This window comes from Dermacentor variabilis, chromosome 6 (assembly GCF_050947875.1).
Source record: "Dermacentor variabilis isolate Ectoservices chromosome 6, ASM5094787v1, whole genome shotgun sequence".
NCBI lineage: Eukaryota > Metazoa > Arthropoda > Arachnida > Ixodida > Ixodidae > Dermacentor > Dermacentor variabilis.
In genome coordinates, this window is record NC_134573.1 from 88,248,962 (window position 1) to 88,273,580 (window position 24,619).

General features: G+C 48.6%; 1 protein-coding gene across 1 annotated transcript in view; it reads left to right on the forward strand.

Moving 5' to 3' along the window:
- The first annotated feature begins 1,696 nt into the window (after positions 1 to 1,696).
- The window catches only part of LOC142584258 (uncharacterized), a 31,133-nt gene continuing 8,210 nt past the window's right edge, over positions 1,697 to 24,619 (forward strand). The window contains exons 1-6 of the mRNA XM_075694404.1: positions 1,697 to 1,773; positions 1,927 to 2,459; positions 6,589 to 6,800; positions 9,895 to 10,190; positions 17,280 to 17,515; positions 18,029 to 18,264. Coding sequence (XP_075550519.1) covers positions 2,031 to 2,459; positions 6,589 to 6,800; positions 9,895 to 10,190; positions 17,280 to 17,515; positions 18,029 to 18,264 — 1,409 coding nt within the window. The 5' untranslated portion in view covers positions 1,697 to 1,773; positions 1,927 to 2,030. The remainder of the gene's footprint in view (positions 1,774 to 1,926; positions 2,460 to 6,588; positions 6,801 to 9,894; positions 10,191 to 17,279; positions 17,516 to 18,028; positions 18,265 to 24,619) is intronic.

A 24,619-nucleotide genomic window follows, 5' to 3' on the forward strand; every position in this document is an offset into this window, starting at 1 on the left:
CAAGTTTTCACTCTACGCCGATGACATCACTCTTTGGACGACTGGCGGCTCCGATGGAGAGATTCAAGACACTCTACAGGCCGCAGCAGACGCCATCGTGGCTCATGCCGGGGCTATGAATCTCACATGCTCCCCTCAAAAATCCGAGCTACTTCTTCTGCCATCCCACCGGGGGGCCGGAAAACACATGTCTAGTATAGAGGTAATCCTAAACCACATCCCCGTTACTAGAGTGGACAGGCTCCGGGTGCTCGGTTTACACATTCAAAGCAACCGGCTCAACACATATACCCTACATACACTCCACAACACAGTCGATCACACCCTGCGTCTTCTAGGGCGAGTCTCCAATAAACATGGCGGACTAAAGGAGGCCGAACTTCTCCGCTTGATTCAGGCCTTCGTTATCAGTAAGATTACATTCGCAACACCCTATCTACATTTCCTCAAATCAGAATCAGATAAGATCGACACTCTTTTACGCAAAATATATAAATTCGCTCTGGGGGTCCCCATACGTACCTCCACTGAAAGGCTAATGCTTACTGGAACTTTCAACACACTTACTGAACTCACAGAAGACCACCTCACATCCCAATATAGCAGACTTTCTAACACTGCAACAGGTCGACACATTCTACAAACTCTTTCTATCACTCCGGCACCCATCATCAAGACTAAATACATCATTCCACATCACATACACGAGAACCTCTGCATCCCCCCACTTCCTAAAAACATGCTCCCTGTGCATCATAAGCAGCGCAGGAGGCAGGGAGCAAAGGCTCTCCAAAAACGATTATCCACCTCTAAAGACGTGCTCTATGTTGATGCCGCCGAATATGGGAACAGAAATCATTACGCAATATCAGTCATTAACTCCCACGGCCAGGTCGCTGCGGCCGCCTCCATTCCTGGCTCTTCCTCGGAGGAGGCGGAGGAAGCGGCCATAGCCCTGGCCCTCACAATTCCAAATTCATCACTTATCGTTAGCGACTCCAAAGCAGCCATACATAACTTCGGAGCGGGTAGGGTCTCTAAGCTAGCCCTTTCTCTCCTCTTGGCCCATCCTTTCCATCAAACTGTGGCATTAATCTGGACTCCCGCGCATGCGGGCCTTGCCGGCAACGAGGCGGCTCATGCCAGTGCCCGAGGATTTACAGTCCGGGCTCAGGCATCGGACGTGTCGGACCTCGCCACGGAGGAGGTGCTGTTTACAGCGCGGGATCGACTTATTACTTACCACGACATCTGCACACACTACCGATTAGACCGCTTAACCTTTCCGCCACTCATGGGCAAATCCCCGCGTAGGTGTGAAGTTCTGTGGCGACAGCTGCAGACTCGCACCTTTCCGTCCCCTTACCTCCTCCACCGCATTCATCCCGCCATTTACCTTTCTCCCTCTTGTAAATTCTGTATCTCTCCCAGAGCAGACTTAAACCACATCATGTGGGGGTGCCCTAAGCACCCCCTTCCCCCTTTACTCAAGAAATTAATATCTAGTGAGGAGCAGTGGGAGGCTGCCTTGCGCAGCTCCAGGCCCGATCTTCAGGAGGCCATCCTGGAGTGGGCTGCGAGGATAAAGGAGGCCTACTTCAAGTAGTTCCTCCTCCCACCCTCTATTCCATTGCCCCTTTCCCTTTAAAGACGGATAAATAAAGTTTTTCATCAACCAACAAGCTTTCTCCTATGTCTTCAGTTTTCCGTTTTGAATTTCGCTTTTTCTTACAGTGGACGGACTGCTCAACGACGCTTGTTCTTCCTCTATTGGTAAGTAAATATTCATTTGAAGGTTGTTTACGTTTTATCTTCAAAATCGTACGGTTCCTGCTAGTACTAATACTACGACTTTTCTTTTTCTCGTTATACTGCCCTTTCCTCTTCGCGGGCAATGTACCGTTGTGGGTACGTGCAACCAACCAGCTGGAAGAGGAAGCAATCGAAGAAACACACGCGCCGCGCGGCACGCTCTCTCGCTTGCCACGCGCACAAGGCGACCACGTAGAAGGATCACGGAGCGCACGACGATGAGACGCTGGGTTTCCGAGGACACCACGACCACCGCAACGCACAATGACAAAGACTCCCGCAGCACCGCGACCGGCGCCACGTACACGGCAGACGACATGACAAGCGCCAGCTTCGCTCGAGCTGAGGCGCCCACCGCCCCCGCTCAAGATGTGTCTCTCGGACAGCTCACGTACAGCATCAACTCCAGCCTGCCGTACTCCGCACTGTGCAAGGCGCCGCCGTGCGAAAGGCACCAGCGGCTGCGCGCCGTGAGGCACCGAGGCTGCCAGTCAGAGGGGCAGCTGCAGCCGATACTGCTCCCGCCGCCTCCGCGGCAGCCTGTCAACGCGACACCGCCGCTGCCTCCTGTCCCGGAAGGCCACCAACTGGGAACGACATCGCAGCAAGCGCGTGGTGTCTTGCACCAGGGGCACGGAGGACAGGGTGTAAGCGGATATTTATTTGCCTTTATACTATACACTTACTACATGCTGCTGGTGCTACTGCTAGTAGTAGTTCGTAGTAGCAGTACTGGTAGTGTACTACCAGTACTGCTACTTCGAACTACTACTAATCAATTGCGCAGCCAGGAATTTTTTTTACCGAATGGGCTGGGAAGGAAAAGGCTCGCACTTGACCGACCGGGGCAGGGGTATGGCGCAGGGGAATGATGTCGTCCGTCGTTTTAGGCAAGGTATCCTCTGTAAACAATATTCTTTTTTTCTGGGGGGGAGGGAGCGGCCAGGGTCACATGTTGGTGGTTGTCTCCCACCCAGCCCTCTCTCTGGCTACACTTCTGCTTCTATTGCAGTCGGCCCGGTCGTGTTTATTTGTCATGCTTCCTGGCATCGTCGCCTGTGATCGAGCCAGTGTGGCGTCGTTACGTCTCTGGCCGACTATGAAATGTAGTCGGTAAACGGTAACTGCGGCCCTGAGAATCACAACGTCGCACCCGCATACGGTGCCCACTATATGAAAACTGCCCCCTGACATGAAGTTTCCGCACTGGTTATCAATTAGTGTAGTGCGGCAACTTCGAAAGACATATCTGGAATGTCCGTTAAATTTAGCAGGTAGTTACAAGCATGGGAATGGACGACTTTAGAAAGTGGCGCACGCCACTTCATCACTTGCATACTTTGCATCACTTGCTCACTTGTATACGTGACCTACTTTTGCTAAACGTGCAGCCACGAGACACTGCTCAGAAGACAGTGGCCTGCCATTAGAACATGAAGTTTTGCGTACACTAAAACTTCGTTGCGTTTCAGCTGTCTGTATATGCAGAGACATTCCGGCCGGAATCACGCTCATGGTAATGCGGTGCGTAAACAGTTTCTCGTGGGGCTCTTCGCCCTGTATGATATGCACTAGAATAACCATCACACCGGTTTGAATACCCAAAATGATATCTTGAAAGAATATCTGAGAATGTGTCTTCCAACGCGTTTTGACAAATTGCTGGGATTCACTGACGGATTGCAGCTAAGCATTCCCTACTGCTGATGCTTCATATGCAGAAAATACGCCTTGGTGTATAATGGCAACAGTTATGAGGTTTCGGCAAGTGTGTTTTGATTGTTAATGGATGTTTCACAAAAGCAGTTAAAAAAAATGACATCGCGCAACCACTATTGATTGCAGCGACCATCCGACATTGCTGACAAGCCTTTCGCACGTTTCGCATGGCAGATAACTTCTGAGACATTTCTCAGAGAAAGGAGGTTGGGTCAGCAAGTGTAGCCGCAAGGCCCGCGAAAAAGCATCCGCTGCTGATTCAGTTCCGTGCATAAAGCCAGCGCGCGCAGACAGTCCGAGACATTTCATGCGCGTCGAAGCGCAAGCTCGGGCTGGCTCGTGTCGCCATGCTGACCCGTAGAGATAAATCAGAGTACGCAGTTTTCAGCGTCTCGATGGCGAGCTTGGCGAGCGGGCTCGTCGCAGCACCCCGTGGCTGCCGCGGTGTACCGCGGCCATATGCGCTGCCAGCTATATATATATATATATCTAGCTGACAGGACATGTAGCCTCCAAAACCGAAACCGACCCTCAAATTTCCCATATGCCCTGAGCCGACAGGTGACGCTGACATACTTTAAGTCGTCTATTGCAATAGTCCGTAAATACTGTCACATTCCTGTGGGGAAAGGAGCAGGAAGCGGTATTTAACGAATTGCAGCACCGTCTACAAACATCGCCTGTTCTTGGCCACTTCGATGTGGATGCGCCGACAATGATCCAAACCGATGCCAACCGAGCAGTTCAGCGGCAAGACGGCGCTGAGAGAAACATTGCTTACCCGAATAGCACACTGTCGCGTGCAGAGTCGGAACTGCTCCACCATGGAGAAGGAATGCTTGGCTGCAGTATGGACAGTTACAGAGTTCCGCCAATACATATACGGCCGACCTTTTCAAAACATAATTGACCACCATTCTCTGTTGGTTGACCTACATGAAAGACCCATCTGCACGTTTGGCACGTTGGAGCCTAAGGCTTCAAAAGTATGACATTACAGTGGTCTACCAATCGGGAAGGCAGCACTTAGATGCTGACTACCTCTCCAGATCACCGATCGAGTCGCCGGGCAGTGATGATCACGAATCCGCAGGTTTTTTAGGAGTTGTTGGCACGACCATCATCTCTAAACAGCAAGACGACCAGGAGCTAGCTTTACAAATTGATTTCCTGGAAAGCCGCGCCACAAACATGCTGGAGTGTTCTCCAGGAAAGTGTCATACTCCTGGATATGCAACCGTGTTCTTTTTAGGAAGAACTTCACTTCAACAGGGAAGAGATACCTACTAGTCGTCTCTAAAGCTCTCCGCAACGAAATCTTGCAAGCGGTTCACGATGAAGCCACCTCAGGCCACTTATGGGCTACATGAGAGTATCAGAGCGTATCAGAGAGAAATACTACTGGCCACGGCTCGCAGCACAGGTGAAGTACTCCGTTCGAATGTGCATTGACCGCCACCGACCCGAACTGCCACCTGCGAAACCTGCGGGACTACTACATCCTGTACCGGTGCCGGAAATGCCGCTTGCACAGATTGTGATGGACCTTTTGGGCCCATTCCTAATATCTGCTACAGGAAATAAGTGGGTCATAGTTGCGACAGACTGCCTCACGCGATGTGCGGAAGCCGAGGCAGTTCCGAGCAGCACCGCAGCCGAGGCCTCCCGATCCTTCATCGAAACCATCCTCCTGAGGGAACGGCGCTCTAGCAGTCAATGTAACCGACAGGGGAACTGCTTTCACGGCTGAGGTTTTATGAAGTGTACTCACGTTCAATGGCACGGCGCACAGATGGACGACAGTCTACGGCCCACAAAGCAGTGGACTTACGGAACGCCTCAACAAAACTCTCGCAGACAGGCTGTGCACATATGTCGACGTGGAGCACAATAAAATGGACAAAATATTGCATTTGCATATAATGCGCAATTCAATCTCACGCCATTCAGTCTCCTCCACGGTCGAGAAGTGATTTCAATGCTGGATTCTGCGCTGCCTCATGGTTTCGGCGATTCCGAGATTGAATAGCGCGCCGAAGAAGTAAGACAGCTGGGCCGTGTTCGAATGACTAGCCAGCAAGATCATGATGCCAAACGTTACAATCAACACCATCGATGCGTCGTCTGTCAGCTCGGTCAGAGAGTGTGGGTTTGGACTCCGGTACGCCACCGAGGCCTCTCGGAGAAACTTCTACGCCGATACTTCGGACCGTACAAGGTTCTGCGACGCCTTAGCGACGTCGACTATGAAGTCATTCCTGACAGCCCATCCTGCTCGAGGCGCCGTCAGGACCTGCCTGAGAGTGTGCAAGTGCTAGGCACGAAACCATATTTTTCTGAATATGGTTACTTTCTGATTTGGTGGAAACCGGGTGCTCACTGCCGAGCATCGGGACGATGCTCCCTCTGGAAGGGGGCGAATACCGCGTTCCTATGTGTGCTCTGCAACGCTGGCGACGGAGACGACAACCTCGAGCGTGTGGTCGAGGAGCTAAAGAAGGTTGAACTGAGCCCTTGTTCTAATTATCTCCATTAAATACATCGCGCCGCTCTTGTCTTCAGTGAGCTGCGACGGTATGTAGGTATAGTGTACTAGCACAACATAAGTTCCTCAATTTGCCTCCATTGCTACACAGCTCAAATGTGGTTGGATAAATCAGCATAAACCTTAAATACACGAGAAAATGTATGCATGAGCTGAATGCAGGAGGCGTGTTTCTTACAATTGAACCCATTATGAAGGTGCACTTGTAGTGGACAGCAGGACAAAACACTTCATTTCTTTAGGGGCGAACTTTTCAGTTAAGTAGGCACACGATCTGAAGTTTCATGGTGTCGCAAGTAAACTTCTTCCGCAGTGTAAATAAAAGGGGCTACACTGATTTGCACTAGTCACTGCTCGCAATCGGTGTGGTAGGGAAGTACGCTCCCTGCCCTTCCATGTTTAGCACTCGGTCGTCACGTAATTGGGTGGCGTTTGCCAAACTAACCATTCACCGGGAAACCGCCTCGTCGGAAGAGCCTCAGATTGGGAGGAAACTTGTCACTTTATGGCAGGCGCAGCACCCCGCTGAGACGACGCAGTGGACTGCCGGGTCGTCGGCCGGTTTCACCGCGGGCTCTGTTCCGCTGATCCCGTGGCACTGGCGACACTCGAGGTGCCCGCACAGTGCAGACAGCGACTCGAGCAGCTCCGCCACCACGAGCAGCACCAGCAGTAGTAGCACGACCACCAGTAGTTCGAGCAGCAGCGACACCGCGCCCGTTCTGTACGTATGGGGAGGCCTCGTGTTTCCATTTGGTTACTGAAACAGGCGCTAGGAAAGCGTGCGGGCTCGACGTCGCACCTTATTGCGTCTCGTTTGTACACCCCCTTCCTTTTTCAAAGCGAATAGCTTTCTTTGGCTCTTGCACCTGTTTTTCGGGGTCGGTGTTTGGTGGCAGTTGCACTGTAACCGCCGATACGAAGGCGCCGACTCGGGGATCGTGGACGTGCGCGCTCTTGCGCAACCGACTTGCCGGCAGATTCGTCGCCGAATGCCAACAAATATCTCTTGAAAACGCCTGTATTGGCAATCCAAATGGCTGCAGGTGTGCATGTACTGATTAACGGCTCTGCTTTCTATGAAACTTGGAAATGAAACAAGAAACGCTGCCTATAGATAACCTCAATTCACATATATACGCACTCAAGTTCATCACTCCTTCAATTATAAAGCGAGTATTTCTAGTAGCGTTCGCCAATTCGCTCACGTTCACACCGATTGCCGAGGGTTTCTCCACAAATTTTTTTAGTTCGAATAAATTAAAAGAAAAGGTAACCTGCGTGAGATAACGTGGTTACACCTTTCCAGGTTAATTTATGGGTGAGGCGGAAATGACCTACCTGAGAAATTGACATGGTCAAGTGATTAATGGCTAAGTGGTCAAATAAAATGTTCATTAATGAACTTTCTATTTACTTTAGCGCACATGTTGCAGTTGTGAAATTATTGCCGAGCAGTAATGAAATAATGTGATCGTTTCCTTAAATACGTAAAAGTACCACAACTTTCTATATGTCAGGCCCTAAAGTGTTCTACATAATACATTGGCGTTCCAGATAGCTAACAGTTGTGCCAAAAGTGTGTGTGCAGCACTTTGAGAATATCCTAACTGTAATGTCTGTGCATTCTTTAGCAGGTTTTCGGGCGAGTACCTTGAATGTAGCGATAGCCTTAGGATTTCTGCTAAGCCCACATAATTTCACTACTCGTCGGCTTCAATTTCGCTGTTTGGAACATGTACCCTAAAGTGAACAATTATTAAGGAATCTTTTCGATTGACCACTGGACACTCCGATTTGCCGCATATGTAACGTCTCGCTCTCCAGCTTATCCAACTGAAGAGGTTGAAATGCGCTATATTTTTCATGTAGCTAAAAACGGAATTCGAAATAAATGAAAAAAAGAAGCATGGTAAAGTATGAATTAGGACATCCGGCTGGCCCAACGCCAGGTTGTGATGCGAGGCTTCTTTAAGAGCGCCACCCCTGAAAACCATTTTCGAAGTGATCAGAACAGCAAACATTTCTTGCAAGAACCATCAGACGTCACAAAAGCACGTGGGCCTCATGAACCACAGGAGGTTTATGTCTGTGTTGTGCCAACAAATTTACATGGCCTCCGAGACTGCGCGCGCTGGCAGGTTTTGTTCCGGCCGTCCCATGCGCACAAAGAGCATAAGTTCAGATGTGGGCATGGCCGGCTTCGCCTCCGCACCTCGGCGCTCGCAACCGAGTGCTTTTTCATGAAGCTTTCGGGCGCCTCGGTGCTGTTGCTGCGGCACGGGGAGGGCGAATAAAAATGCTCTTGTCTGGTCATACGATACCTTACTGAATTGGAAATGACGGCTGATGGTCTACGAGGCTCTTATTTGTCTTCAACTTAATTAATAAATAAATTAATGGATACATTATTACTTAATTATTTATTAATTTATTCATTCATTTGCCGCAATAGCCACAGTAACGCTTCGTTGCGCTAAGTCGCCAACTCTAATGGGGATCGCCTTACCATTTGATTCTGAAATTTCGAACCGTCTTTACTGACAGGCACCAGCGTTGCGCGAATTCGCATGCATCAGCTTACAAGTGAAATCATTCAAAACTATTATGCGAGCGTGCAGAAATAAATACTTTACGCTTTTATAATATATCTAGTGATGTCTTTGCCAGCAAACGGATGAACGTAACTCGCAAGATTGATTATCCCAGTTCACAGGCAAATATTCAAGGTGAAGTGCCACTGAAGTGTGCAAACAAACGAATGTTCCACCTAAGTCGCAGCAAGCTTTAGGAGTAAGTCCCTTTTTCTTTTTTTTGTTTACAAATTAAAGCAAATGCAAATGTTCTGCTGCATGAGTTTGCGGGCCGTCACGTGCTGCGCGCTGCAGACTCAAGGATGGATGAAGCGAGAGATTGTGCACCAAGCGTGAAATGATAAATTATGCAATTATTTACTTGTTTGTTATTATATGTAGCTACTGTCTAAGCAGGCCAAAGGCTACATGTTATGTTACGGTTCTTTTCACTTTCCCCCTTTTTGCACTACATCATTGGCTGGTAAAGCGGCAGGTCTTCGATAAATTGCCTGCATCGACTGCTTGCTGCGATGTATATGATACAAAATAGAATCGAAGAAAATGAACTTACACAATGTACGTTGTCAGCACGGGATTTGTTTATTCTGGCGCAAATGATTGTTTGCTATTGAAATGACTATACAGCGACCTGCACATTTACATTAATAAAATTTTTTGCTTGTTTCTTTTTATTTTCTATCAAACTTTGCCAAAAGAACGCTTTCTTTCCCCTCTCCTTCTCCTTCATTTGTCGTCTGAATCGTTCAACTAGAGAATTGGAATCTCTGTAACCTGGTTCGTAACGAAAAAAAAAAAAAATAGGAGCCACTGCCTTATGCGCACATAGCCGTCAAACTGAGCTGCCGCACAGGGGGGTAACGGTTCCGCCATTTAATATAGCAACTGAAAGTGCTAACAAACGAAGACAAACGATGATGCTAAGTGTTTTATTAAACCGTGATGTGTGACACCGCGAACGTAGAGAAAGGACGGCGAAGTCGGAACTCGGCGCTTGTCTTCGTGTTTCGCCTCTTTCAGATCAACAGCAACTAGCCCGGTCGCATACCTTATTGGCGGTTTTATTAAAAGATGTGGACCGAGAAATGCAATCTCGCTGCAAAATTTTAGCTAGAACGGCGGAGCTAGCCGTAAGTGGGAAGTCTTCTTTTTAATGTTTTACGAGTCGTAGTGCTAGATCAATGTATACATCGTATCCGTACGCGGGCTGCTCGCGGGTAACAGGCCCGCACGTGCGGGGCGCGAAAGTAGCCAGGGCGCCGTGGCTCCGAAGTCCACCGGAGTCCCTGCCGAGTGCACGCGTCGCGACGTGGCCACGGCGACGGACGCGCCGCCCTCCGAGTACGACAGCCGCTGGCGTAACTGGATGGGCGGCGAGAGGCTCCTCATTGCGGGCGCCGCCCTGCTGTCCGTACTGCTGGTCGCGTCGGCTGCCGCCACCACGGCCAGCATCGTGGACCGGCGCTCGACCGCAGCGAGCGTCCCCGGCCACCGCCTACGTGATGGCGCCGCCGCCGCAGGTCAGTGGCATCTGTGGCCCGAAGCCGACGCTTGTGTAGCCGCCGTAAGAAAGTGGTTTTTCGAATACGCAGCGTCGTTGTCCGAATCAAGCCTGTCTTTCGTGCCTCGTCTCGCCGTGTTGGCGAGTCAACGAGCAGGCAGCCATTGCTATCTTGTTTCACTTATAAGTGGAAGGGCAGCACTTTCTGTTTGAAATATACGATATGATATTATGCACATCGCTTTGTTTTTTTTGGAATTGTACATTTTTATAAAAATTGTCATTTGTGATATTGTGATATTGTGATATTTTGTCTGTACTCACATGCTTGTACTGTTTGCCTTTTTTTTCTAAACATCATGTATTGTATCGGGGAGGCGAGAGCCCGTCAAGCTGGATATCTAGCTTTTTCTCTCCCCCTCCCTCATCCTTGGGATGGAAAATAAAGGCATTATTATTATTATTATTATTATTATTATTATTATTATTATTATTATTATTATTATTATTATTATTATTATCTGCAGTCAAGGGTGGCTAGAAGCGGAGGCTTCGCGTGGCGTCCGAGATCGCACCGGTTGCCCTTGCGCCCTTGTAGTCTCGGAGGCCACGGGTTTGGTTTGAAGGTTGGTTGGCGGTCGCTCGCGGGACGGCGGGAAAGAACCAGCCAAAGGCGTTGAACGGCGTTGACGCGCGGCCTTGATACGCACAGCAAGCGCCAGTTTTTCTCTGACGGCTTCTAAGCTACTTCATGTAGCTCGGCACCAATCCCCATTTGTAATAAGAGTAAAGTAGCTCTTCTCTACAAATGGGGATAACTTTATTACTGGTGTGGCCAAGCCAACACTGGCTACATATCATAGTTTCCCACAAAAGTTACTTGGAGGAACTCTGATGCTAGTGCCTACAGCACATAAAATTGTTTGCGGTTCAGCCTAATTTGGTAATAATGTGAAGCACATGAATCTGCATAAACCTCGTCCTTCTCGTGGTCTTGTAAATTAGCAAGTTTACCACTTCCAGCAAAATTGCGTAGATCCCACGCACTGTCGGAATCGACGTTATGCGAATAATTTCGCAGGCAGCTGGCTATACAGCATTGCTTTGGGCTGCTCGAAGCGTTAACAGCTTGACCAAACATTTTCGCATAAACCCAGTATTTTTGTGTGTGACGCGAATACAGTGAACAAGAATTAAGGCGAGAGTGGGTGTGTGACGGCAGCCGCAAGACAACGACGACGGTAACGACGATTGCATGATCTGCATGTGTACTAACGGCACGGAAATGTGAGATAGCTAAGAAACGCAGAAAGTAAATGACCGTGGAATGCAGCACGTGGTAACACTATAGGAGGACAAAAACAAGTGACTTGACGGTGAAGCTGTAGCACTACCTGAAGCCCGTGCCCTTTTATAGCCATTCGAAAGAGTGGCGGGGTGCATGCACTGCTCGCCTTGGCCGAGCCGGGACGATGCTGCCATAGTGAAATTCAGTGCAGCGTTGTCACACTCAGACACTATGAGCGCCAGGAAAGAGCAGTTCTCGATGTTTGAATAAGCAGCCTGGCAAGATGAAAAAGGGGCCGTGAAAGTCCCGTTTGCGTATCGGGTGGAACGAGGAGGCAGTGCGATGCTGTCCGGTGTTCGGAAATCAGCGCTGGTGGGAAACTTACTTTCCAAACTTTCCAATCGCTGTTTGACCGGATGCAGCCACAAACCGGTGTTCGGCTGCCAAGATGCCATGCAAGCCATCTGGCTCGAGCCCAGGTAGCACGCGATAACCAGAGGCGAGAGTCAGATTACGAAGCTGCAATGATGCAATGACCGATATTCACCATTAACTATTATCCCCAATTCTTCCTAATCCAGGTCTCTGAATATCTCCTGTGAACACGCTGTGAATAGCATTGGAGAGATCGTATCTCCCTGCTTGACGCCTTTCTTTATTGGGATTTTGTTGCTTTCTTTATGGAGGACTGAGGTGGCTGTGGAGCCGCTATAGATATCTTTCAATATTTTTACATACGACTCGTCTACACCCTGATTCCGTAATGCCTCCATGACTGCTGAGGTTTCTACTGAATCAAACGCTTTCTCGTAATCAATGAAAGCTATATATAAGGTTTGATTATATTCCGCACATTTCTCTATCACCTGATTGATAGTGTGAATATGGTCTATTGTTGAGTAGCCTTTACGGAATCCTGCCTGGTCCTTTGGTTGACGGAAGTCTAAGGTGTTCCTGATTCTATTTGCGATTACCTTAGTAAATACTTTGTAGGCAACGGACAGTAAGCTGATCAGTCTATAATTTTTCAAGTCTTTGGTGTCCCCTTTTTTATGGATTAGGATTATGTTAGCGTTTCTCCAAGATTCCGGTACGCTCGAGGTCATGAGGCATTGCGTATACAAGGTGGCCAGTTTTTCTAGAACAATCTGCCCACCATCCTTCAACAAATCTGCTGTTACCTGATCCTCTCCAGGTGCCTTCCGACTTTGCATAGCTCCCAAGGCTTTCTTCACTTCTTCCGGCGTTACTTGTGGGATATTACTTGTGGAAATCAGCGCCACTGGGTAGTCCTAGGCAGCCCGGAACGATAAACCTAAGGGTCGTCGTGGCATTACGCTATTATGCCCACACAAAGCTGACTATCAACAACAAAAGGCCTGACCGCATCAAATGCGGTGTCAATTTGAATTGACGACGTTCGGATTTGAAAACCATGCTGAGAAGTTAATAATTAGCTATGAGATTGTTCTGTCCGTCTGCCACATTTAATTTATTTTCACCTCTTAAGCTGCTTTTGCGGATTGAAAGTTACATAAAGTTGCAACATGGAAGCGACACGAAGCTGAACAAGTTGGGAGCTTTTCATGGTGCGGAAAGGCAGGCGCGCAAAACATGGCTATGCAAGGCCTATCCGAAAAGCATCAGACCATGTTCCTTGAAAAAAAATGAGCGTCGCCTGGTCTAATCACCTTGAAGCAGTTCCCACCTGCTTGACACACCCGATTCCAGTTACTCTTACATAACCTCTCGAAACAGTCTCGGAACCCCTCTTCGGGAAGCATTGTTTGGATGCGGTCGCGTTTCTGATGCCCTCTCGGATGTGAAAGCGTATTCTTCAAGGTTCCTTAATTTTTTGGGAAAAAGAACTGATAGCCGCACGGGGCAGAGAGTAAGGGGCTTACAAATCACCAAAATACTGTAATGGTTTATAAATATCGAATTACACGAGCTGAAGTTGCATGAACAAAGGTGGTTATCTTGGTGCCGCTGCCAGGTCTTATATTTTGGGCGCAGGCATTGAAGACATTCGCTGCGTACCCAAATTGTCTTTAAAATGGCATTCAAAGCATATTTGTTCCAATACCCTATAACTGAGCAATTTATCTGACAATTAACCGACAATCTATGATTACCAATGTTCGTGCTTAGTAAGCATAAATCATATCGCGATAGCTTTGTGAGTACCCCCTAAAGCGTGGCTCACTCTCTCCAAATGTTTAGCCTTTCTTCAATCGGTTGCACCACATTCATATCTACTTCATACCCATGGCGTCATCTACAAGGGTTCTTCGGATCTGCCGAATTGATTATGCCTGACAATCACTGCGCTTAGCACAGAACTTCGTTTATTATGGTTGTTAAATTTGCTCTGTAATTTTTTCCCACGGTAGAATCGCGCCGACATCGGAAGACAGTATACCCAATGCGACAGGTACTGCACAACAGTAGACGAAGGTCAAGATCATGCCACCTGAATGCTCAAGACTAGACAGGCCCTCCTTCCAGAGCACACAGTGCTGCAACATCGGCCCTGTAGTTTTCCCTGAAATTACTAAGATCACATTTTTCAGACAGGCCTTGTAAGAACGGGAAGTGCAACTCGGAAAGGGGGGGGGGGCGTGTAGTTGTCCTCGTTCTCCTTGTGTTTGTGTCACGCCTGCCATTATCTACAGCGGAAGTTGTCGTTGAGTCATTTCACACTTTCGAACGCTATTTGCTTAATATTTATTGATAAACGAGAAAAGGGTGCGAAGCATAGCTTGCAGAAATTCATGACGTCAGGGGGAATGGGACGGTAATTTAAAGCGGCCGACAAATACCTAGAACATGTCATGAGATGTTACTTGAAATGAAAAGTCCATGATTTACAGGCATAGGATCGAGCATTTGTCTCGCGATTGAATTCGGAATTGTTATTTTGAACTGACCCAGACAGTCACGAAACAGAGTATGTAGCGCGAAGTGGTGGTGAAACATTGTACTTGAGATGCATGCAGTCCAGATTATTGCTCATAAGTCGGCTGTTGTTATGTGCACCATACTTTTTGTTTACAATATCGCAGTCTTTAAGTTACATAGATGTTTGTGCTTTATTCTATGCGTATGAGGAACTAAAGTAGGCCAACTAATGAACGGCGCGTATATAGGAATGGAACGCGTGAACATTTGCCGACTCTCTCATCTTTCCCTAGTGGCATCTAGAGCTTAAATATGCTTTGTGAAATAGTACCACCTTTGAGGATCGGCCTAAAGTGTGTCGGGAGAGGTTGTAATGTTTCTTCGCAGTAATAAAACAATCGTACACTCATCGTAATATTATGGCCAATGTCGTCACCTTGCGGCTGTCGTCGCACACAAAATCAACTGCTTGCCTTACAGAATCATGTAGGTCCATCTGGTAACATCTTGCGGAACTCCAAACGACGGCTGGGATAACCAGCTACATGCAAAGCGCTGCGCTCGACATCGATTTTCCCAGTGCGTGGGATCCAAGGCCGATCCGAATAGATCGCGAAGCTTCGGGCGAAAAGCGGTCCAGAACCAATGATCACCGACATCAACAAGGGTAGTTATGGGAGCAGCGATGGAAGCGCAACTATGTTAGGAGAGGACAAACATTCAGAAAGAATAACTGTTTCCAATAGCAAATGTTTTTAAGAACTGTTTCATTTCATTCAACAAAAATAATTTTCCTAATGAATGTTTTGTACGTGTCGAGGAAAGAAAAGGCAACTCGGCGTCAGCTTTTACTTTGGTAATGTGTGGTAAAGCAGCTCTCTTTTACTTGAAGACTAACAGACGTGCTTGCTTTTTAGCGGCCGTTATAAAAGGGGGCTGTTCACGTCGCTATCAAACCTAATGCAATGCAGCTATTGAAGGCATGCGCATAAAGTTCAATTGCTACTAAGCACCGATGTGCTGCTTCGCTTGTCAATCTTTGTCGGAATTCTGGTGGCACGGCATTTGCGACGTGTGTTTCATCGTTCTTTGCATGCTCAATCAGAAGTAGTGAGTTGTGACTACCAGATAATTGTTTACTTATGCTGCCTTCGTGCAGCCGCGCTGGCCGACGAGCTTGGCGTCCAACAATACGATCAGCACTCAACACTCAAAGCTTCCTTCGACCTAGCAAAGAAACCATGCTCTATGAATGGGTGCGATTTGGACCGCCCGTGCGCTTGACGTTGCGCTAAAAGCTCTAAGCACTCATCGAGACGAATTGTGGGTAATTTGAAACTACAGCTTCAATGTAAGGCCACAAAAAGAAATTTCGCGCCTTTGACAAGAAAAAAAAAAGTCGCAGGCCTTTGCGACACACACAGCACAGTCCCAGCTTAAGCAGGAGAAGCGGCTCCATAGGTACATTTTCGGCAGCGCGCACTGCAGGGTATCTTCGCGGCGAAGCCTCTTCGCGTTGTTTTCTCCAGAACGACCTCAACTGTCCGCCCGGCGTCGACAACGGGCTACGGCTCGCGCTGCTCTCTGCACAGCGGCATGTTAAGCGCGACGTTGCCTGGTTGTAGCCGAGCGAGCAGCTCTACGATTAGCTTCTTCAGCGGCGGTTCGTACCTTGCGAGGCGGCTCCATAAAGTGTACCGAAGAGTAAGCACAAGTATCGAGACTACGCGGCTCACATGTCACATCCTTTGATCCGTGGCCCGACACGATGCTGTTGATGATAATGATGATGATTGGTATCTCCTTCGATACGGGGCGGTGACAGTCGCCTAGCCTGCTTGAGTTAACCAGGCGCACAACTGCAACGCAAAGTGCGCACATATAGACGTTACGTGGCGCGCATCTCGCATTGCGCCACAAGTGGCAAGATACGATGCTAATGACGATGATGATGATGACGATTTATTAGCCTTCCTTTTGAAGTGGGACGGTGACAGTCACCTAGCCTGTTTGATTTATTAAGGTATGACATACTTGTTTTTCATTCGAGCCTTTCTTATACATCTCCTGAATCATCATTTTTTCTTCCTTAAGACAATCCAATCATTTCTTGGACAATACATCATAGTAGGTAGAAGGCTGGTGAGAGCTACAACGGACACCGGTGGCGGCGGCCAACATCGCCAACTGAAGCGGCTGTGAAGCGCCAACTGAAGCCTACGCTGTAGAATGACGCCACTTCTGTTTTAACGGAAATGGCGTCACACTTTTTTTTCGCCAGAAGTGTTTAGTCGTCGCATAGATGGTGCTAAGCCCCATAAACCACCGAAGAGCCGCCATGTTTTGAACGTATGGGTGGTTAGGGAAGCTTTGGTACCAGGTGTATTTGCCTTCTGGGATCTGTATAATTTCTTTAAAGGAAGGCTTCTGTATAGTACACGAAATAGAAGCACAAGAAAAGTCGCGAGGCCATGCTGCGAGGAGACTCTTCTTTTCCGTAACTTTTTTTTTTGTTTACGCTACGCGGGATATTTCTAGAGGCCACTTTGGGTTGTCTGCGTTGCACTCAAGAATTTGCGCGCTCCTCACGGTACTGCTGACTATTTGTACGCTGCAGTCTCTACGCGTATTGCATTGTCACTGCTGGTGGGAAAAGCGGCTCTTTCGAGAAAGAGAATGCGGGGACTTTTGTTCGAATTTTCAGCTGTTCTAGCCTCCAACATCGATGTAATATTTTGCAGACACGAACGTGTATGCGCTAGTTTATTTGCAATGTGCAAACCTGGTGGCCTTAGACTGAAACACTGCCCTGATCTTGAAGGCATCGAGGAGCACGCTTGCGAACACTTGTTTCAGCGACCACCAATGTAGGGCCGCATACGTTGGTGAAATACCTTCTATGTCAATCATCCGGTCCAGGAGTGGCGCCCACCGAGCCACTTCTCCCCGGCATGGTTCCGTTCACTGAGTCTCCACGGCTGGACGATGCCGGGGCCAATGACGCATCATTGGGGGCCTCCTGGAAGACGCCGTCCACTACAAGTGAGCCAGCTGAGGAGGACTTGACCACTGAGCAGCCGGGCACTGCATACGGCAATGCCAGCGGTGGCATGGTGACTGCCGAGGATCTCTTGGCGCTGCCGTTCCGAAGAGCCGTAAGTCTGACGACGATGAGTGATCGACGCAAAGTGTTATGAGCATAAGTTGAAATAATGAACGAAATTATTCATTTTTCTTGCAATTTGCGTCGTGATGCTGCTGAGTAGCTGTTTACTAAACGTCAGCAGTGATAAGTGCCTCACCAGTCCTTGCTGAGCAGGAGGTCGCGGGTCCGATTCCCGGTCGTAGTTGCGGCATTTCGATGGGGGCGAATTTCAAAAGGGCTCGTGCACTTATATTTAACTGTTCTTTAGATAACCTCAAGGGGTCAAAATTGATCGGGAGGCCCCTACTACGGCATTTATCATATAACCACTGTGGCTTTGGGGCGTTAAACGCCGTGAATCAATCAGTTCTGTCCTGGCTGGCTGGCAGGCTGTGGCTGGCTGGCTGGCTGGCTTATTCTGCTTTACCTTGGCTTGGTTGGCTTTAGCTCTGGTTGCTACAGTGACATGTCTGATGGGTAGGCCTCACCATCCCGTTCCCCTCATTGCTGCTATTTGTCGCAGGCGAAGCCAGAGTGCGGCGCAGTCTTCTACACGTACTGTCGCAAGCCCCGGCGCGAGTTCCTCTACCGGGCGTCCCTGAACGCCTGCCTGGCCGCCGCCGACGATCGGCCCGCGCAGCTCTGCAACCGCGGCCCCAACCGGTTCACCTCGTGGCGCGAATGCGAGGCTAGCTGCGTGCTGATGGAGCCACCGCTCGAGGCATGCCTCGACAAGACGCTGCTACTCGGATGCAGGAGGTACGACGCACATCGGTTGTTGCGAAACCTTTGCAAAGCCGCCGTACACGCGTACTCGAAGAGTACACAAAACTGGTCAATTCATTTCTGCATGATATATATTATTATATATATAATAATATATTATTATATATATAATGCAGAAATGAATTGACCAGTTTTGTGTACTCTTCGAGTATGCGTGTACGGCGGCTTTGCAAAGGTTTTGAAATGTTTATATATATATATATATATATATATATATATATATATATATATATATATATATATATATATATATATATATATATATTAAAATACCATGGTCAAGACTACACTTTATTCCAAGAAAGAAAAATGGCGCCGACGCGAAAACGAACACGAGCCGATGATTGATTGATGACTTTGTACAGATGAAGATGAAGTCCGCATAAATGCTTACACTAATTTCCCCCGTGGACGGAAGCGGCCAGCCTGGCCGCACATTAGGCAGTGGAACGGAGATGAAAGGGCTTCAGGCGGGAAACGTGCACGATCTCTGTTCCGCGGCAGTCAGTTGGGGCATCAACAGGTGTAACGCGATAATTCGCCGGCGAGGTCTGCTCTATGACGTTGTAGGGGCCCTTGTAGAGAGGACGCTTTATTCCAAGAAGGAAAAATGGCGCCGACGCAAAAACGAACACGATCCGATGATTGATGATGACCTTGTACAGATGAAAATGAAGTTTGCATAAATGCCTACAATATATATATATATATATATATATATATATATATATATATATATATATATATATATATATTGTAGGCATTTATGCAAACTTCTAATGCTTCTAATGCAAACTTCTAGCTAATCACCACGCTTGTAAGAGTTCGGCCATATCTTCCGTAAAAACGGTGATGTTCTCTGTTGTTCTCTGCTTGGTCTTCGGATAGCGTTCCCGACTTGGACTTCAGGTCGATGGCTGCGCCGTGTTGCTTCAGAAAGTCCATGCCTATAATTACGTCTCGTGAACAAAACGGGGGGAAAAGCTGCTGGTGCAAGCTCGACCAGTCCCAAATACCCGTAAAAAAGACGTTGTTCGTCCTCGATGACGCTTTCTGGATCTTTAGATGTTTCAGTGACGACGGAAATGATGCTAATGTGAGGCGGGATTCTGACTTGGATCTTGGAGCACACTCAAGGAATGGTGACTCGGAGAGCTTACCGGCGGTATCGCTTGGTCATCGGATAGCGTTGTCGACTTGGACTTCAGGTCGATGGATGCGCCGTGTTGCTTCAGGAAGTCCATGCCAAGAATCACTTCTCGTGAGCACTCTTGAGGATAACGAATGTCGTAGGGTATAGGTCCCGTCATGAACGGTAATTCTTGCTGCGCAGATTACACTCGTTGTTATCAGGTGTCCTCCAGCTGTACCAGTTCGAGGGCCTTCCCATGCAGTCTTTCTTCAACTGAGCGACGTAGGGTCCTCTCATGACGGAGTGGACTGCTTCTGTGTCCACTAAAGCGGTGACTGCGTGGCCATCGAGAACACTTCGAATTCGGTGGTTCTTTGTCTTGCGTTGCAGTTAGGGTGCGGCGTCGGGTCGCGGCTGCGTCGCATTGTCACAGCGATGTTACGTTGAGTCGTCAGGTCTTCTTTAGGGAGCGTTTTCTTGGCTATGAGGCTTCGTTCGGGTGGCGTCATGCCGTCGCCACGTCGGCGAGATGTTCTTTTCGACGTCTTCGCCGATGGCGGAGGATCTTGGTGATTTCTCCATAGGTTGCTATGTTTAGTTTTTGAGATGCGCGCTTACGGACTGGCCGCAGGCTGAGCGAGTGGATCGTCAGCACTGCGGCCACAGGTAGCCTCCCGGTGAAGGCAAACGGGATGGTCGATGAGTGCTCCACTGAATGGCGGCAAGGTAGTCGGCTGTATCACGAGGTTGTTCGTTTGCTGTGGAACCGGCGCGTTGACGTCAAATCTTGGAATCCCATCTCTCGATATGGGACCCGGCGGTAGACGTGACCCGCTTCTCTGCGGTGTTAGCACAGTCGGTGGTGGTCGGGGACGCGCCAAATGTCCGTTTGGCTTGGGGCATTGCGCGGGCCGACGGGCTGGCGAGGTGGCGGCCTCTGGCGAAGAAATTAGGGCGTGAAGGGAGAACCTGACGGCGGGTAACGGTGGCACAGGTCACTGTTTCAGGCTGAGGCTGGGGTGGTTCAGGAACTCACAGCGACTGCTGGATGTCCTCTTTAACTATGTATTCATTTGGGGCTGCGACGCTGGGAACATCTTTAGCAGTTCTCGCACAACTGCTCTTATCGTCTCCCGCAGGTGTCTGAAGGTCTGCGTTGTCGGGCGTGGAATGGCGATTGCACTGTCTAGTACGCATTTCCAGCGTCTCCTCAATCGTCGTAGCCTTCGTCAAAATTTCTGCTACGATCTTTGGTGAGTTTCACATAAGTCAGGGGAAGAGTTGTTGCTTTACACTACGCATGAGGAACCGTATTTTTTTTTCTCCTCAGGCATATCCGGGTCGGCGTAGAGACACATTGGGTCATTTCTTAGGAAAAGAAGCTGATGTTCTCTTTGGGAAGCTTCAATCGTGCTTGCAGTATATGTTCTTCTGACGACGCTTGTAAATGTCTTTAGGAAGAAGCTGCAGAACATGCCCCATGCTTTTAACGAGGACTGTGGATTTTTGAACCAAGCTCTCTCGCTTTCTTCCAGTGAAAAAATAGACTTGGCGCAGCCTGTGTTCAGCATTCAACTTGTTTGACAGTCTTTCGAATGTCTTAAGCCATGTCTCTGGGTCGCCCGATGAAGCTCCGTGGAAAATAGGGGGCACACTTGGTTGTTGGAACAGGATCGGTGTAGGAGGCAGTATGGCTGTCATCGCGGCTGCTTCGCTTTGATATTTTTTTTTGTAATCTCGGGTAGAAGTCTGTAATTCAGGGGCACGTTTTGTAGGCTGGGGTTTGCGCGATGGTCCGGGGCGGCTTTGGTATTGACATCATGGCTCAGGCTTGGATCACGGCTTCGTGAAGGCCTCTGGTACATGAACGCTCAATCACTTCGACCAGATGTCACGTCGTAGGGATAGTGAAGAACACAGTAGCAAAACTGTGAATCAGGAAACGAACACTTTATTGGGTGAACCTGTGCGCACTTAAGCAAGTGACACATAAAGCACAAGAGAGCGGGGAGTGCAATCGTCGATCCTCGAAATATGATCAGTGGGTCCAGTGCGCCGGCTTTTATACATGACTCGTCTAATGTTCCATCGTAATCGCTGGTGGAGGAGTACCTTCCGCAAAGCACTGCGCAATTAGCGTCGCGCATGCAATTAGGTTACACAAGGTTCGGTGACAACATATAATGGATAGAACCGTCGATAACATTCCAGAAACTTCAGATACACGCAGGTGCGTCCTGCGCCGAACGATAACTTTTAACATTTGTTAACTGATGAAAACAAGTCACCAGGGAAAGATAACATGTACATGTGTCAATAAAAAATCGGTCTCGCCCGCAGGGCGAAGAATCGATTGTGATAGTAAATTAAATAGACAATCATAAGTAAAAAAATTGAATTATGGGGTTTTACGTCCCAAAACCACTTTCTGATTATGAGACACGCCGTAGTGGGGGACTCCGGGAATTTCGACCACCTGGGGTTCTTAAACGTGCACCTAAATCTAAGTACACGGGTGTCTTCGCATTTCGCCCCCATCGAAATGCGGCCGCCGTGGCCGGGATTCGATCCCGCGGCCTCGTGCTCAGCAGCCCAACACCATAGCCACTGAGCAACCACGGCGGGTATAATAAGTAAGGACAGTAGATTTATCGGCCGTGTAAACATGTAAACACTTGCTTACTAACCAAATTAACAAGCATGGTGTGAGCGCGCGCAGGCAAACATTCACACATCACACTCGATGACCGCGTACATGCTCTGTCAAAACGCCAGCGTAAGGAATCGCGGCAGCAGCAGCGAGCGAAGTGACCTCCATTGTGTCTATCACGTGCGCGCAAAAATTGAGCGGCGAGAACGCAACACATGCAAAGCTACGAGCCCTCGGCCCACCTAGACTCTTCCCTCTAAGCAGATCGATTAAAAGAAATGCTGGCTCTCCCCTAATCGAGAATAGATGTAAGCATGAAATGGCAACCGGCAAGGCAGGTTGGTTGGAGATACTAGTCACAATTTTAAAATGGGTGTAGTGCGCAATCGCAGCGACACCCCCCAGCCCACTAGACCACACCGCACCACGCCTACTGTGCACTGGTCCATATGGACGCTGCACAGCTAGAAGTAGTAAACCGGCTTAAGGCCGTACGACAAGCATCGGAAGATGCCAGTGAGACAGAGCGCACTATCTATAGCCGGATACAACTTCAGAAAAAAGGGGCGTTTACTCCTCCACGGCGAACGCACACGAGCCTACACCAATGAGCGCGCACTCTAGACTGACGTCATGAGCCGGACAGCCGGGGTACCCACCGATGGAGAAGATGGCCTCCAGCGCTTCGAATTGGGCCGAATCGCGTCAGTCGTGCGCGTCTACCTCTCGTTAAAGTGAATTTACGAACTGTTTGTGGTGGTCTGTTATACCGGAGACATTAATGCGAGTTTACAATGCACAATTTGTGCCACTTTGGTTTATCATGAGCCGTCATCCGGCGACGAAAGATAGCGGCGATCATCACTGACGCTACGCTACGCGAACTGGCGAGACTGCAAACTTGCAAGAAAAAGAATATATATATATATATATATATATATATTTATATATAATACGATATTATTGAGCGATGCTCAAGAGACGAGCCGCCGCGTGAACGACGAAGAAGTTGGTCGGTGTCCTTGGCACGAGCGAGTGTCAGCCTGGCTGCCTGGCTCCAGTGTAAATAGCGTGTAAATAGCATCTTTCGTCTGTGTCTTACCACACGTAACATTTCTAATGGAGGTGCGGGGTACCCAGCACCTCCACGCTACTTACACGCTATTTACACTGGAGCCAGGCTGACACGCGCTCGTGCCAAGGGCACCGACCAACTTCTTCGTCGTTCACGCGGCGGCTCGTGTCTTGAGCCTCGCTCAATGATGTAATATTATATTATATATATATATATATATATATATATATATATATATATATATATATAAATACGTGACAAGGCACGAAAAAAAACTATCACATTCTTGAAAATAAGTTTGCGAAAACACATCACTAAAAATATAAATCTTATGCTATTTACAACCAATAGTATTTTTTTAAAGCGATGAATGAAGCATTTTTGTACCTTCCCTGCCTCGATGGTCTTCTCGCCCCAGGTTGGTGATGGTTTCAATAAATGCATTGTTTCTTTAAGTACTTGTTGAATAGCAACTGATTCATTTTAATTTCGCAAGGCGAGTAGATGTGCCGTGTATATGTAAACCAGCGCGAAAGTAATGCAGAGCCGTTCTTGTTTCGTCCCTTCCAATGAAGCTAAAAAGCAGACGACGCGCAGCATTGTACAAGGCACGGGTTATTTTTCTCTCGTGGTCCTGCATGCACTATAACATTCCAATCACGAGAGCTCTAACAAACCAGTCATCAAAATACAGAAGTCTTGATTTATACCGAGAATTACGCGTTCTCGAAGCACGTTCTTTCTTTTTTTTTTTTTTGAGCGGGGCAATCGCGGAGGCAATCGGTTGTCGCGCTTCGGTCATCTGGGCGGGGCCTACCTTTTCTTTTTTTAAATTGTACCTGACTATAGCTAGAAGAAGAATGAATCGAATTCTGGGATTTTATGTGCCAAAACCACGCCGTAGTTGGAGACTCCGCATTTGTTTTACCGCCAGAGGGCTTTTAACATGCCCACTTTGCACAGGACACGGGCGTTTTTGCATTTCGCCTGCACAGATATGCGGCAGCCGCGGCCGGGATTTGATCCCGCGGCCCCGTGCTTAGCAGCGCAGCACCGTAACCGCTAAGCCACCGCGGCGGGTAGAAGCGCCTGAAGGAGGCACGCAGCATGGCGCCATCTCTCGACGCGACGCGAAACCCGCGCCGCGGAACTCGCGGATCGCTGGCGTTCAAAAGAGCGCTCAGTGCGAAAAGATGACATTGAAGTGTATGGTGCCCTGATCTGCCTTTTGAATGTCGCTGTAGGAAATGACAAGTAAAACTTCAGCGTACTAGAATTTACAGCTTGAAGAACTGTCAATATTTTAACGGCGGAGCTGTTTAAGCTTTTAGTTCCGCTGTGGAGCGTTACAAGAAAACTCAGCCTATCTCAGCGCCACCTCGCGTTGCCTAGCAACCACCTGCGAGAGCACCGAGCCACGTTACCTCCTCGCACACCATGCGCGTAGGGTGGAGTCGTGACGTCACAGGCG